Here is a 16636-nt window from a genome sequence, read left to right on the forward strand (position 1 = left end):
TCTTTCTCTACATCATTAGGTTCTATCCTGCAATAGTCTGTGCAACGAAATCCCTTAATTACTAGGGGAGGGTTTTACAGCGAAAGGGAAGTAACCTCTTTCTAAAACCGTTCGGACAATAATTTTCCACCTGGCTCAGCTAATTTTTAAATATGCTTCTAACAAGATGGAACCAGTCAAAAGCCGGCTATGGGGACCTTTAGCAGAAAAATGACTAATTGGCTGCTATTGGGTAAAAGGCAGAAAGCCCACTTAGCTATTCTGTATTTGTGTTTACTACAGCCCACTTCAACCATACTACATACAGCTCTTCAAAGGTTTCACAACGAATAAGTTCACTTCTGAAGCCTATGCATTGTAAAAGCCTCCACTATGTTGTTCTGCATTACCAGTCAGGTTAAAGAGATTTCCCAAGCAGGTTGGAATGTGTTCTTCAAATTATCAGCAAAAGGGATTGGGGTGGATGGGTACACTATGGAAATGCCTGAATTAAAGTGTATCTAAGCCCTAAAGCAAAAATGTTGTATATTGCAGTTTAACAGTTGGAATGAGCCAAATGTGTCTGGTTTGGGTAAACCTTACTGAAGGTCTAGTGCTAAATCCAAACTCTATTTTCTCAGCTACTAGACAAGGAATTGTAAAATAAAGGGCATAGGGTCTGGGTATTGCCCTGGGGAACACTTGCCAAAGCAAAACAAAACAATTCTCATTAGGTTTGGCAGGGAGCAGAAATTGTATTAATGCTTTAAAGGGCAACATTAAGCATGCAAAATTCATTTAGCATCTGGCATGGATATAAGGCTAAACTTCCTGTAAAAATCATGGACCCCCACCCCCCTACCAGGCTTTTATTCTAGCATACAACCTGGGAGAGCAGGAAAGGAAGGGAAAACAAGCATGTGCCCCCCCTCCTGAAATTTACCAGGCCACATGCCCTCAATATGTTGGGGGTAGCTTGCCAGTGTTAATGTGGAGAAGGCCCTGGCTGTTTGTTGCTGTCTCCAGGCAGCAGGCTTACTGGAACATGGAAGCCCCTTTTACATGAATAAGTAAGGAGTACATGGTGCCCCTACTCATTCACATAAAAAAAAGAAAATAGTAAATGAAGACACTCATTTTTTGACAAGTTCTTTATTAAAAAATAAAACCACACAAAAAAGTCCCATACTGTAAATCTGTTGTCAATCAAGTAGTCCAGTGATGGAGTCCCTTGTCAATCATAATGAAGGATGCCAGCTAACTCTCTGAAAGAATAAACCGATCACATTGTTCACTTGTTGTAAATGACAGTTCTGGTCACTGACAATAAACAAAGGGGTGGGGTACACCCAGTGATGTCATTAACCAAATATGGCTATGTCAAAAACCCTTTACATTTTTATTGAAATCTCACAATGTAATTTCATTCACCTCTATTTACCTAAGCTGCTGGTACTGACATCAGGTGAACTTCAAACGTCTGCATTTTTTCACGCACTATATCCCACCTGCATTCAGCGTTGTGGTGTGAACAAGACACCAAGAAAACAATTGTTGATTCAGTGCTGAAAAATAATGGACATTACACTTGGGGGGATATTTACAAAAGGCAAATCCACTTTGCACTACAAGTGCAAACTACAAGTGCAAAGTGCACCTGAAATTGAACTGAAAGTGCATTTGGAAGTGCAGTCACTGTAGATCCGAGGGGGACATGCAAGGAAAATAAAAAAAACAGCATTTTAGCTTACACATGATTGGATGATAAAATCAGCAGAGCTTTCCCTCATTTCAGATCTACCCATCAGATTTACAGTGACTGCAATTCTAAGTGCACTTTCAATGCAATTTGAAATGCACTTTGCACTTGTAGTGCAAAGTTAATTTGCCTTTCATAAAAAACCCCCATGGTGTTGGCCTTAACAATTTTGATTGGACTAACTATTTAAAATGGATAAAAATTCAGAACAGTAAGTTTACACTTACAGTACACTTGCCCCAGATGGGTTATGGTAGTTGGGAAGAGGCTTCTTGGAGATTCTGGAACTTGTGGTCGCACAATATGTAGAAACTGAGTTAAAAGTATCTAAATGCCTTTCTTTAGCTCCTGAATATGTCTGAGCTTCTGGTGAAACATCTGGAACAGCTGTCTCTTCTGTACAGCTCATTTGGCCTCATCTCTCTGGATGATACAGACCCGGAAGGGTGAGTGAGTTACTAAATATTTGCAGACTCTATTTACACCAATTTTGGAATAAAGAAATAGCACAGAAATCCACTAGAGAGAGGAAATTAATTTCAGAATTTATAGTAAAGTCGGGAAGAGTTCAACAATAAAAAGCTGTCTTTGTTGTTTAAACCCCAACTTTGAGCTTAGTGCTTCCCCCTTTCCCACAAATCTACCTCAGTGTGTATGTTATGCTTTGCTTTTTGTGTTGCTACCTATGTTTACCCCAATTCCTTGGGTTGGTCACATGACTCACTGGATTCTCTTCCTTTTCAGTCTTCTCCTGGTGATGGGCAGTCTTGATGATGCAATGTGATGACATCAGTGCCACTACTGTTACAGATCAGCAGCAAAGTTGATCTGCAACTCTTTGTAGTTCTATCACTATGTAATATCTATTACTTTACACTGCAGCCTACTCTGATTCCCAGGATTAGAAGGTGTAGATGCCACCTATGGCATCTACACAGCCTGCCCCCACTCAGCCTGTCAATCAACCTCACTATTTAGCTTTACTCAGGCCAAAACTCATGACCCTTGCATTGGGTTTATTTCCTAGCTCAAGGCTTCAGTCTGTGTTAGCTCCTATGCGTCTACATTCCTACTTATTTGGTTAAAGACTTTGTATTTGTATTGACCATGCTTGTATCTGCTTGTCAACTTTGTATCATGCTCTGGTACTAACCTCATGTCAGCTGCCTGTGGGCCACAACTCAGTATACCTTTTTAGTAGAGTCCAACATCCCTTACTGGGTGCTCTGATGAAGATCCGATGGCCTGCACTTAGACACTGTGCCCGACCCTTTTTAGGGCCCACCAATATTCAGATCTTTCCAATATTCAGATGATACAGAGGGTCCAGTATCCATCACTGCCCATGATAATTACACAGTGAATAAAGGTTGCTGGGGTGACACGCCCTCATTGTAGAATCCTCAATATTTTTTTTTTCATTGACTCTACACATTCCACTATACTGGGTACTGGCAAAACCCACTTCACTATAATTAGGATGGAAGAAACACATTGCACTATACCTGTGATTGATCATATACATTGTATCAGGAACTGACAATATACAATGCAGTATACCTAACAATTACTATACATTTCACTATTCCTTGGACTGAGAGTATACTTGACATTATACCCAAGGCTGACAATACCGACTATATTATATCCCGCACTGACAGTACATATTCTAGTAGGACTGATAATACTTTTACTATACTCAGGACTGACAGTATGCATTCCACTTTTGTTGGCTTAATTAAATACCCTAGGCTACTAATCCCCAGGTTTTGAACTAGAAGCTATACAATCATGGTGACCTTGGTGTTTTGCAATATACAGAATTTAGGGGGAGATTTACTAAAACAAGTACACACATAATATGGTACAGCTGTACATATTAAGCAATCAGCTTCTAGCTTCAGCTTGTTCAATTAAACTTTGAGAAGAAAACCTAAAAGCTGATTGGTTATTATGCACAGCTACACCAGATTCTGTGTGCACTAATTTTAGTAAATCTCCCCCGGTATGTCTGTATTTATATGTCTGTACTTGGGGGGGGGGGGGGGGGACATATTTTTCTCATTACAATTTCAGGTCGTGCTTTGAAGTACTGCACTTTAATGTTTTCTACTTTAATGTTTTGGTGTTTTTTTTGTAATGCAATTCTATTAGACTGGCTATATATTATTATTTTTTGTCGCTAACAGACTGATGAATGCATTCTCCATCCACACAAGTGAGTCAGAATACAACAGCACAGCGGGGACTCCAGAATACATTGATCAGCACTGCAACCAATTGTTTACAGCCCACTGATCGAGATTTTTTGGCACTCTCCTTCTTCTTCTCGCACGCGGGAATGGCCATAGACAGATTAAAATTTTGCCATCCAGCTGAACTGGCTGAATGTTGACCCATCTATGTCCAGCTTTAGTCTGCTTGGTTGGACTGGTAACAATAGACTTGCTACTTGGCTCGCTGATTTTATCTCAGCAGTCGTTGAGCAGAGCTGTAGATCACACTCCTTGACATACAAATAGTCAGTAAAGGGAGAATTTAAAATGCACGGAAATATTACGCATGTAAACTTAAAAAACAAATCTCTTTTTGATATACTATAAAATAGTAATAATAAAAACTGTTGTCAGTCATTAAACATGCTATTGTTTCCCTTTAATATTGTACAAAGGGTAAAGAATTTATATAAAAAAAAAAAAAAAAGTGTGCATATAATTGCAGTGCTGAATGCATGCTTTTTCTATCTGTCCCCCAGTATGCCTGCTGTCCTGTGTGGGAGCTTCTGTCTTGGAGGCAACTATCAAATATCAATCTTCCGATATTTCAGCCTAGCACCATATTCTCCAGCTCAGCCTAACCTCTACAAGAGAATGCGTTGGAACGTTGAGGTCACGACAGGGAGCGCTGAAGGAAGCATGATCACTACCCAATAGTATGATGTTGTTTTTATAAACTATACATCTATCTTTATGGAAATGTTTAATTACTGGTCCACCTAAACTTTTTGCCTTTCTTCACAGTTACTTCTTATGCTGTAGAGAAGAACCGATAATGGGAGTATCTGAGCTTATATATGAACCTGGTCCCTCTGAATCTCAGAAACAGGTGGTATGGTCCATAGGACAATGGGGTGCCCTGGATCCAATAGAAGATGCAAATGTGGAGTCCTGGTGAGGATGGCATTGGCAACTAGCAATAAAATGACCTTAATGTCCCAGATAGCAATAACTTACCACAAATATGTGGCAGTGTTGAACTAAAAGTCTAGTTAACTTGCTGCACATTTTCACTAGCAAGTTGTACACTTGCAGAGCACTTGAAGCACATATTCTAGTTGACACTTTTCCAAATTCAGTCACAGTGACCCTTGTGGTGGGATGACTATTGCACAACACAACTGAACCAGAACTTGCAGCAGACTTGCAGAATGTTTGCAAATAAAGTTGATCTGGAGTCATGCAATGCAGACATATAAATGTGCAACAAACTTGTGAAGCCTGGCAAGTCTAGCAATAGCTTAGCAAGTCATTTTTAAACTTGCAGCTCAATTACTTGTTATCAGGGGTGTCTATCACAAGGTACACAATGTGGCCAACTTAAGGTTTGAACCATTTTGATAGTGGCTTTGAGTTTTAGGCTATAAAAAAGCATTGTACATTGTCATGTAATTTGTAGATATTCAAAATCCTTCATTTTCAATCTTGCCTTAGACCCCAGCACTAAGGAGAAACAGAAACATCATTGGTAGCCACAAAAATTAGAGCCTTTTTTTCAGGTAGTTTCCAAAGTCCCATCCAGAAAATAGCATTTTTGTGCCAGCTTCTAGTACCTTTTTACCCACATTTAAAAGCTTTTAGGAGCATTAAGGAGCATTAACATTTTATTGTCATTTTTACAGTACACGAAGAAGAAAAAAAGAAAAAGCTCAAAAAAAGCTGTTAGTAGCATTTTAGTAGTGTTTAGAAGCAGAAAAAAAGCTCCAAGTAACTCTACAAAAACATTTTTTTTCTGCTCCTAGAAGCTGAAGCTCAAAAAATAGTCTAAAGTAGTGTGCATGGACACATGGGGGGTTATTTACGAAAGGCAAATCCACTTTGCACTACAAGTGCACTCTCTGTAGATCCGAGGGGACGTGCAAGGAAAATAAAAAAACAGCATTTTAGCTTGTACATGATTGAGAGATAAAATCAACAGAGCTTCCCTTCATTTCAGATCTACCCCTCGTAAGTGCAGTCACTGTAAATCTAAGTGCACTTTCAGTGCAATGTCAAGTGCACTTTGCACTTTTAGTGCAAAGTAGATTTGCCTTTTGTAAATAACCCCTATAGGATAACACTATTTAGCTTCTAAGACCCCATACACACTATACAACTTTTGTTGCCTGATTTCCTTTAGATTTACCAAAACCATGTAGTGCAAGGGCCTGCCTGACTGCATACAAATTGAAACGCTTAAGATTTGACCTCATATTATATGGTTTTGGTAAACTTGAAGAAAAAAGCTACAGAAAATTGTATAGTGTGTATCCAGTTTAAGGGCACAAAAAAATGCTAATAACAGCTTCTAGGAGCTTAAAAAACACTAGTGTGCATGGAGCTTCAAGCCTAATAAACAAAGCTTAACATTTTAAGCTTAGATTTTCACAATGTTTATTGGCCAACTTAAAGTGGAGGGCCACCCTGAAAAAAAAAAAATTAAAAATTACAAAAAAATCTAAAAAAAAAAAATTAAAAAATATATTTTTTTTTTACTTACCAGAAATGCCTGTTGCCAGGTACATAATCCTAATCTTCCTCTTCCTCCTCCACGGAGATCTTCTTTCTTCTCTCCTGGGTAATGGGTCGCGCTGTGTTCTGAGAACTGTGTGTCCCAGAACACAGCGCGTCCCATTCACAAAGCATTAGGAAACGGGCAGTGAAGCCGCAAGGCTCCACTGCCTGTTTCCCTTAGAAGGAATGGCGGCGCCGGGACCCGAGAGCCGAGGGACGGGTCGGCCTCGGGCGGCCGATATCGCGGGCGCCCTGGATAGGTAAGTTGGCTTATTAAGTTAGCAGCTGCAGTGTTTGCAGCTGCTGACTTTTAATTTATTTATTTTTTTAACGGCCCTCCTCTTTAAGTAAGCTCTTGCCATTTAGACGTTTTTCTGCATTACGTTGTGTTTTGTGTTTGTTCAGATTACTAGGGAATCGGAATGCATTATTATAATCTATCCTCCTAATCCTTCTTACCGTATTTTTTCTACCTGTCTTTCAGGATCTTATGCTCACAGCCAACTGCATACTACAATCTTCTTTTCACAGTTGGCTTCCATGAACCCTCTCACACTGCTTCCACTGATCTGCTTGTACAAATCCTCAGTGGCTCAGAGGAAAGCAATGCAACTTTGCAAGCAGCACCCCCTGACTTCAGTGCCAACACACTAACATCTGATACTCCAAGTCCAGGAAAAGATGGATCATAATGCAGAAGAGAGAAAGGAGACACCATAGTTTATTAATGTAATCTTGTATACAAAATGTCGTGCAAGGTGACTTATTTTTGGGGTTTTCTCTCTCTCTCTCTGATATAAGTTTGTGAGGTTCCATCAAATTTGTGAAGGCTTCATGTAGAGCTATCACAAGGCAGCATCTGTAACTGGATCGGATTGTAATCACAAGTGTGATCTTGTCATTCCTACAAAAGTTTGCTCACATTGGCATGGATATTTACCCAGCTTGCCTCTCCTGGTTGAGCTGCGGCATGCTCTAATAAACTCAGTGACTACCCAGGCCACAAGCGCAAAACAGTGTAAAAATGTAGTTGTATTCTATCTGCAGGAAATATACAGTATGCTCTGTATGCTTTAGGCCTCATTCACACGAGGCGTATCCGCTCAACGGAGTATGCCAGCTCAGCAGGAGATCACTCCGTTGATCTCCGCTAAGCTGGCGGATGACAGGTCATTTGTCTCCCCGCAGCAGTCAATGGATGGCCTGCTCGAATCTGCCTGAAAAATGGACAGGCGGATCCGAGCAGGCTGATCGTGTGAAAGGGGCCTAAAGGAAGTGTGTGATGTTTTTGTGTATATGTACAGTGATTATTTATTCTTTTTTTGTTTGTTTTAGGACTCAAAACACATTTAAAACCTTCTTAACTTCTTTAGAATTGTACAGTATTGCCTTTTAATATTTCAAAAAGACTTTTTCTGCCAGCAGGTGGAACTCAGGTTCTTTTTCACATATTTAGTGGGCTCATCCTAGCTGCTTTGTTGAAATAAAACCTGTTGTTTACAGTGCTAAAGTTCAAATTTACATACAGTTGTATGAAAAAGAGCAATGAGGACATCCTTAAAGCAGCCTGCAAATTCTGCCATTAGACTGGATTCACACCTATGCAGTTTTAGTGATTTTTGCATTTTTTCAGATTTGCACTACAATCCATTTACCATGGTTTCCTATGGAACACGTTCTGTAGTGCAAATCTGCAAAATGCAAAAAGCGCTAAAACTGCATAGGTGTGAATCCAGCCTAACACCTGATTTATCAACCATTCTGACAGGCAGAGCTGCTGTCCACCCCTGCAGTGTGGTAGCTTGACTGATCCATCCCCCCTCCACATATTCCTATTGGCTCTTTACCAAGATGGGCTATCTCACTGGAAGGTAGAAGGGAGGTGCAAACTTCAACAACACCATGGAGTGCCAGAGGTCTACGCATCAGAATGGCCTGGCATTTGGGCATGTGGACATAGAGTCTTCTGCAAGTATATGTAAGCATCTTTACATGTAAGCAGGTTTTTTATATGAAATATTTTCTTTAAGTCTCATCCTCTGGTATCTCAAAAAGCTATTGGAGCAGCCTATATTGTCACCATTATGGTCAATGACATGTGTTTTCAGTTTTGTCAAAATTGCAAGTATCTACATTGGATGGAGCAGGCCATAGGTCAGCTGGAGAGATAACACTGGTCAAACGTCCATAAACCCTAAAGGCTATCTATACATGGAGCAAGAACTATTACTATGCAATAATTTCACAGTGTATGGAGTACGAAACATCACATCAGAGAACCTCAGAAGAACATTGTCACACATTAATCTCCAGTATATTGGAGATTTTCATCAAATTACCCATTGTCCTCTGTTAAATGTGCAGAGATAATCTAGCACTGAATAGAAATAAGCCACTAGGGAAAGCTCTTCCAGTAGATACAAAGAAATAATGTGTATGTGAGGTGAGAAAGGGATCTTCTGAGGGTATGGTCATTTCATATATGACCTACTTAAGACTGCAACGAGCAGCAACATTTTATTTTCAAGTCATCAAAGTCTTATACTGTATGTCTCATCGCATGATCTGATTCCTTGATTTCTAGCATTCTCAAGACTACTACCATGCATATTCAAAGTTCTAATGAGGTGTCCAATAGTTTTTCTCTCAAGGATTTTTGCCTTCTTGCGCAAGATCCATGTGTACAGCAAGAGGTTGTCTTCTCTCCAGTGTTCTTGTATTTCGCCTTGTAATCATCCAAGGCCAAAATAGGACACATTCCTTGATTTGTAGAACTGGTTACTACAACCATTCATGGGAAAAATTCCAATGATGTGTGCAATTTTTATTTTTCAAAGATCTTTGCATTCCTGTGTAAGATCTTTATGTACAATGAGCAGTTTTCTCCTCCACAGAGTTTATAAATTGTTCCTGTATGATGTATTGGTGCAAGGACTCTATAGATGGCTCACTGCACTGCGGTCAGAGCTCTGGAAGTCTCCGGGATCCCAGCGGATTGGTTTTCCCCCTCGTACTCGAGCCACTCTCACAAAGATACTGCAGAGATGGTGAAGCACAGAGCGGCGAAGGAGAATATACACCCAGGGGTCTAGGATCTGGTTGCAGGAGGCTAGACGTACAGTCAACAGCAGCCAGTTGGGACCAGGGAGAGGGGTACCAGTCTGTAACATCACCACAGAGACCTGCGGGTAGGAAGACATTGAGAATATAAAAACACGTGATGGAATCTAACACCTCATTAAAAAACATGCAAATGTACTTTTAGAGAAAATTATATGCTATAAATAAACGAGTCTGGGAAGTGTTTTTTTTTTTTAATTATTATTATTTTACTAGGTTTGCTAGGTTTTTAGTCATTTGGAATGGTAATATTAAGCTCTTCTTTTTGCTCCACTTTTGTCATAGACAAATTAAGCCCCATTGCTCAACTTCAACCAAAACGTTTCCTTTTAGTTTTTACAGATTTAGGAAAGGGAAAAGTACTTATGGGGCTTTTATTATTCTCTACTTTCTCATTGGGAAGATTTGGGGTGTTGTGAGGACAGGAGATAATTAGAATAAATCATTTCCAATGGGAATAGAGGTAAAGTACATTTATTTAGTAGAATGGTCTGGGGTTAAAACATCAGTTGGGTTTTTATTGCTTTCTTTTTCCTGTCCTTGTGGCACCCGACCACTCTCATTTTTGTCCTGGTGTCATAAAGACAGGAAGAAAGGGAAATTTATCTAACTGGGACACAGGCAGCAATTAAAATCTGATTCTTATCCTCTTTTTGAAATAAAAAATTGTTTGGGTGGAGATGGACTTTGAGCTCCACTAAAGTTGTATATCGAAGCTGTAATTCATTTAGTTTGATCAGAAAAAAGATAGATATTGAGAACTACACCCAACCTGAGACTTGAGATAGGATACTGTGCAAAATCCATACCTGCTGAGTAAAACAATATAGTGAGAATTAGATCCTATATAGAGAACATGAGGCAGGATGATACTGTGCAGTATCCATACACGTGGAATTAGAACAGAATTAGACCCTGTGTACAGAACATCTAAAGTGGTACTATGCATTCTCCATACATACAGAATAATAACAGATACTGAGAACTATACTGAGTATATACAGAAAGCATGCATTTTCTATCCAGCACATATAACAAAATTTTCAGTATGCAACATTTATATCAGCCTTTTTCTTCCTTCAGAGGTTGCTAGCAATTCCTGGATAATGAATTTATTTCACTTAGATAAGTAACCAATGACACCAATGGTTACCACTTTTTAGAAATCTGTAAGTGGGCACTCTTCTTAATAACCACCAGTATAGGGGATATTCTTCGTCTTGATCACCAGAGTAATGGAATCCCTTGCCAATAAGAACCAATGCAAGGTGAGATTTCTCCCACTGACTGCCAATCTAAGGGGACCCTTCTCCAATCACCTCCAGTCTAAGGGGACCCTTCTCCGCTGACCACCAAAGTAGATGAGCTCTTCACTAACCACCAATGTAAGGTAACAGTATTTTTGGCCATTATTATTATTTGTTTATTTTCATTATTTTTACTGAAATAAATTGTTATATAGAGCAGACCTGAGAGTGAAACAGGTTATGTATGCAACATTCTTTATTTGTTCAGGCCAACAGATACAGATCACTGTAGATATAGTAAATATTAGCAGGGGGTCCTTGAGACCCAGAAGATAGTTCAAGGGTTCCTTCATTTTTAAAGTTTGAGAAAGACTAGTCTATACATAGTGTAAATGTTCTCACTCAGCCTTTTGAAACCCTAAACAGCACAGCAGAAAAAGACTGTCTTGCAAAATTAGGGTCACCTGGGAACTATGCAGGATAAGAGCAGAGTCAGACATCTAGTAAAAGTAAAAAAAAAAAAAAACATAAAAGATTAATCCAGCCGTTTCTCAGCCTTTTTAACCTGGGGGAACCCCTGAAATAGCTGTCATGTGTCAGGGAACCCCTGCTAATATTAATTCATTGGACTTTGTTAGGAAAACGACCCTTACATTGGTGGTCAGTGGAGAGAATGCCCCCCTTACAGACAGCTTTAAAAATCATTTTTGCCTTGCTACTGGATCTGCCAAGTGATGATGGACCTAGATCTATGAAGGCACCATGAGATGGGACGTCAATTAGCCACAGCTCAAGGAACCCTGGTTGAGAAAGGCTGGGTTGGTCCATTATGCGGAGTGACAGGGAGAGAGAACAATGCTGACAATGACTTTTAGTTAAAATACACACATACAACTTAGTGAACTAACCCTGTATGTGACCTGCTATGATCCAATGGGCAGTGCTAATGTACTAACAAATATTTGGGGCCTTTGTCTGCACTTAAAGTGGAACTCCAGCAAAAAAACTTTTTTGTTTATTTTTTTAGAATAACAAGGAAAATGTAAAACTTTGGTCACAAATGAACTATATGTGGCCTGGTTAGGGAGATTTCCACCATTGCTTCCTAGCAAGGAGACAAACCAACAACACAATTGTTTTTATATTAAAGCAAGGGAAGGTAGTAAAAGTGGATCTAATCCAGATAGAAGTGGGGCAAACACCAGAATCATCCCCGGCCAACATGTTGCCACTGCTGAAAGCCAAACCATTCACAAGTACCTTCTGAAAAATCATTACCTCAACCTGCCGTATATGATCAGTTAGCCAGTGTCCACTAATACCTTAAAGAGACAGATAGCGTGCTTTGGGTTTCTTGTGTTTTCTTGGGATATCCTGTTTAACACTCACCTTCCTGCCCACAAGTAATGTTGTTTGGATAATAAATTCTTCAAACACCCGGTTTCTTTAACCCATTATATGCCAAGGACTCAGCATGAGATGAAATAGTACTTGGAAGCTTCCAAAGCAATATGCCCTTAGCATGAAACTTATTTTTGTGTGAACTTAAGGAGTGAGTTTGCTCGATCCCAGATTCTGTTTCTCAAAAAGGCCGAAAGGATTCTTCCATTGAATCCAATGACTCTGCCTTAGTTATATTAAAGACTGTTTATACTACCTAACTCAGTTGTCAGAACTGACAATAAACTTTGTTGGTAGGCCTGTTGAAATGTTGAGTGTGTGTAGTCTATGTTTAAGACTATGTCCACTTGTAGGATTACCTAGTTATGAATCTCAAACTGTATTAATGTGCCTTCGGCCCATGTACATGGATTGTGTTCTACTTTGTTGTTACTAAACAGTGTGATTTACTTCCACTCTTACATTCTCTTTGTGAGGAAATGGTGTTTGGTTGAATGTTGGAACCGTTCCCTGTTATGATGTTTTGTCACAGTGATCCTTTGATGAAGGAATGCCTCTTATGATTATGTTGAAAATATGAACCATTATACCTTTGTCTCTATCGTATGTTTATTGAAGGGATGTTTTTTGATGCAGTACACTCAAAGGGACAGAGGAAATAGGCTCAGCCCACCTTACTTATTTAGGTTGCATTCTTTTTTCTTTACTGTGGGTCAGAGTTATATTCTTTATTTTAAGGGTTATGCTACTAAAATGAACTCAGATTTGTTACAGTTTCTCTTAGAAGGTCTGATGTCTCCCCTTACCACTCTGGACCTTCCAATAGTTCAGGGGTCGGTAATTAGTGACGCAAAGTTCAGGGGTTGGTGATTTGTGACCCAAAGTTCAGGGGTCAGTAATATGTAATGCACAGTTCCGGGGTCAGTGATTTGTGACCCACAGTTCAGGGGTCAGTAATATGTAATGCACAGTTCCGGGGTCAGTGATTTGTGACCCACAGTTCAGGGGTCAGTAATATGTAATGCACAGTTCAGGGGTCAGTAATTTGTGATGTAGAGTTCAGGGGTCAATAGTAAGTGACACAGTTCAGAGGTCAGTAGTAAGCGACACCAATTTTAGGGGTCAGTAGTTGGTGATTTCAGAGGTCAGTAATTTGTGATGCAGAATTCAATGGTCAGTACTTTGTGATACACAGTTCAGGGGTCAGTAATTTGTTACGCAGAGTGGAGGGGGCAGTAAGTTGTGATGCACACTTCAGGGATCAGTAGTTTGTGATGCAGAGTTCAGCGGTCAGCAATTTGTGACGCACAATTCAGGGGTCAGTAATTTGTTACGCAGAGTGGAGGGGGCAGTAATTTGTGATGCACACTTCAGGGATCAGTAGTTTGTGATGCAGAGTTCAGTGGTCAGCAATTTGTGATGCACATTTCAGGGGTCAGTAATTTGTGATGCAGAGTTCAGGGGTCAGCCATTTGTGACACAGAGTTCAGGAGTCAGTAATTTGTGACACACAGTTCAGAGTTCAGGAGTTTGTGACTCACAGTTCAGTGGTCAATAATCTGTGACACAGAGTTCAGGGGTCAGTAGTTTGTGACAAACAGTTCAGGGGTCAGTAGTTTGTGATGCAGGGTTTAGGGGTCAACAATTTGTGACAGAGAGTTCAGAGGTCAGCAGTAATTGAAGCAGAGTTCAAAGTTTAGCACTGACAAATCCAAAAATACTGTTATGTAAAAAAGATTATAGCTGACACCTGTTGCCAGTTAGCAAACAAGAGATTTCCAACTCTGTAACCTGTAAGCTCAGAGGAGTGCATATGCAGCCCTTAGCCAGTCTTCTTCATTTGTTTCTTGCACAGGCCAAGAGAGGCAAAGGAGGGACAACAAAGGAAGCTGTTTGGGCACCTGACCTGTCCTTAGCAACGGATGGTGTCTTTGGTTGGTAGGACACAGGCAATCGACCCACAGTGCTCTGAATACTATATTTGTACTCCAAGCACTGCAGGGACAGAGACAAGTGGCATGTGGCTCCACACAAAAAAAGTCTGATCCACCTGCTTGCCTTAAAAGTTGGGGCATCTTTCAAGCATTTTCCTGGGGCACCCCTGGGGACCTTAAACTGCACCCCAGGGTCCCATGACATCCCTGTTGAGAAAGGCTTTGTTGTGCAAGTGGTCTATTTATAAATGTTTTCACACAAGACTCCCACAACTTTCACCCAAGGTTCATACCTTTTTCTATTTTTATTCAGCTGGTAAAATGTGTGAATCCTGGGTGAACGTTGTGTGAATATTGTGTGAAAACATTTATAAATAGTTTTTATACTAGTTACTGTTGATTAGTTCCAGTAGACTTTGCGAGAACATGAGTTATAAATATTAATTTGTTTGCAAATCCCTTTTAATTTGTTGCGCTAGAGAACTAATACATATTAGTGACTGTAGCATTTCTAAACCTTCCAGATGAGCTTTCTTTAAAAGCAAATGTGTATTGTTTAAGCCTGCTTTTGGTCTGCATTTAGACTAAGGCCGCGTACACACGGGCGGACTGTTCGCCCAACCTTGTCCGCTGAACAGTGTTTGGGCGGACAGCCCGCTCGTGTGTGGGCTTTCAGCGGACAGTTTCAGCGGACAGTTGGACGGACAAAGTCTTTCGGAAATTCCGAAAAACTGTCCGCTGAAACTGTGTTTGAGCGAACAGTCCGCCCGTGTGTGGGCCTGTCCGCTGTACTTTCGAAATGAGCGGACTGTTCCCGCTCGGAAAGTCCGCCCATTTCGAGCGCGTGTACAGGTAGGCGGGGCCCGCGAAGGAGACGTCGCGGGCTCCGCCGCCTGGAATGGGCTTAAAGGGGAACCCCAACGCCGAAAAAAATCGGCGTGGGGGTTCCCCCCAAGTCCACACCAGACCCTTGTCCGAGCACGCTACCCGGCCGGCCAGGAAAGGGGGGCGAGCGAGCGCGCCCCCCCTCCTGAGCCGTACCAGGCCGCGTGCCCTCAACATGGGGGGGTGCCTTGGGGAAGGGGGGACCGCGCGGCCCCCCCACCCCAAAGCACCTTGTCCCCATGTTGATGAGGACAAGGGCCTCTTCCCGACAACCCTGGCCGTTGGTTGTCGGGGTCTGCGGGCGGGGGGCTTATCGGAATCCGGGAGCCCCCTTTAAGAAGGGGGCCCCCGGATACCGGCCCCCCACCCTATGTGAATGAGTATGGGGTACAATGTACCCCTACCCATTCACCTGTGGAATAAAGTACAAAAAAAAACAACACATGGAAAAAGTATTTTATTGCACAGCTCCGGGGGTCTTCCGTCTTCGGGGGTCTTCTCGCCGGACTCCTCCGCTATGTGTGTGTAGCTCTTTTACTAGCGGAGGAGTCCGGCTTTCTTCCTCCCCGCCGCCGGCCTCTTCTCCCGACTTCGGGGGTCTTGTCCCCCTCTTCGGTTCTTCTGCCGGGCCACCGCGCCTGGTCCGGTGGCCCGGTCTTCTGTCGCCGTCTTCCGTTCTTCTGTCGCCGCCTTCGGTTCTTCTGCCGGGCCACCGCGCCTTCTTGTAGCTCTTTTACAGGCGGTGGCCCGGTCTTCTGTCGCCGTCGCCGCCGCCGCCTTCCGTTCTTGTTCTTCTTCTTGTTCTTCTTCTTGTTCTTCTCCTGGAGATGTTGACTCGACGAGCTCTCCGGCCGGAATGCCAGGGACACGCTCCGCTGCCACTTATATAGTGACAATGGGGCGGTGTCACATGGTATATGTCACATGGGTTGGTCACATGGGTTGATGTCACATGGGGACTATGACATCGTAAGGGGGCGGGGTCACCATGTGACCAACCCATGTGACATATACCATGTGACACCGCCCCATTGTCACTATATAAGTGACCGCACAGCGCGGCTCTGGCATTCCGGCCGGAGAGCTCGTCGAGTCAACATCTCCAGGAGAAGAACAAGAAGAAGAACAAGAAGAAGAACAAGAACGGAAGGCGGCGGCGGCGACGGCGACAGAAGACCGGGCCACCGCCTGTAAAAGAGCTACAAGAAGGCGCGGTGGCCCGGCAGAAGAACCGAAGGCGGCGACAGAAGAACGGAAGACGGCGACAGAAGACCGGGCCACCGGACCAGGCGCGGTGGCCCGGCAGAAGAACCGAAGAGGGGGACAAGACCCCCGAAGTCGGGAGAAGAGGCCGGCGGCGGGGAGGAAGAAAGCCGAACTCCTCCGCTAGTAAAAGAGCTACACACACATAGCGGAGGAGTCCGGCGAGAAGACCCCCGAAGACGGAAGACCCCCGGAGCTGTGCAATAAAATACTTTTTCCATGTGTTGTGTTTTTTTTTGTACTTTATTCCACAGGTGAATGGGTAGGGGTACATTGTAC

The 16636-nt window shown here is 42.1% G+C and overlaps 1 protein-coding gene across 1 annotated transcript in view; it reads right to left on the bottom strand.

Moving 5' to 3' along the window:
• Positions 1-7210: 7210 nt before the first annotated feature.
• The window catches only part of PTGER1 (prostaglandin E receptor 1), a 42292-nt gene continuing 32866 nt past the window's right edge, over positions 7211-16636 (bottom strand). The window contains exon 3 of the mRNA XM_077470096.1: positions 7211-9689. Coding sequence (XP_077326222.1) covers positions 9444-9689 — 246 coding nt within the window. The 3' untranslated portion in view covers positions 7211-9443. The remainder of the gene's footprint in view (positions 9690-16636) is intronic.

Source organism: Lithobates pipiens, unplaced genomic scaffold (genome assembly GCF_037356315.1).
Source record: "Lithobates pipiens isolate NorthernLeopardFrog02 unplaced genomic scaffold, aLitPip1_a1.2 Scaffold_8, whole genome shotgun sequence".
NCBI classification, from domain to species: domain Eukaryota; kingdom Metazoa; phylum Chordata; class Amphibia; order Anura; family Ranidae; genus Lithobates; species Lithobates pipiens.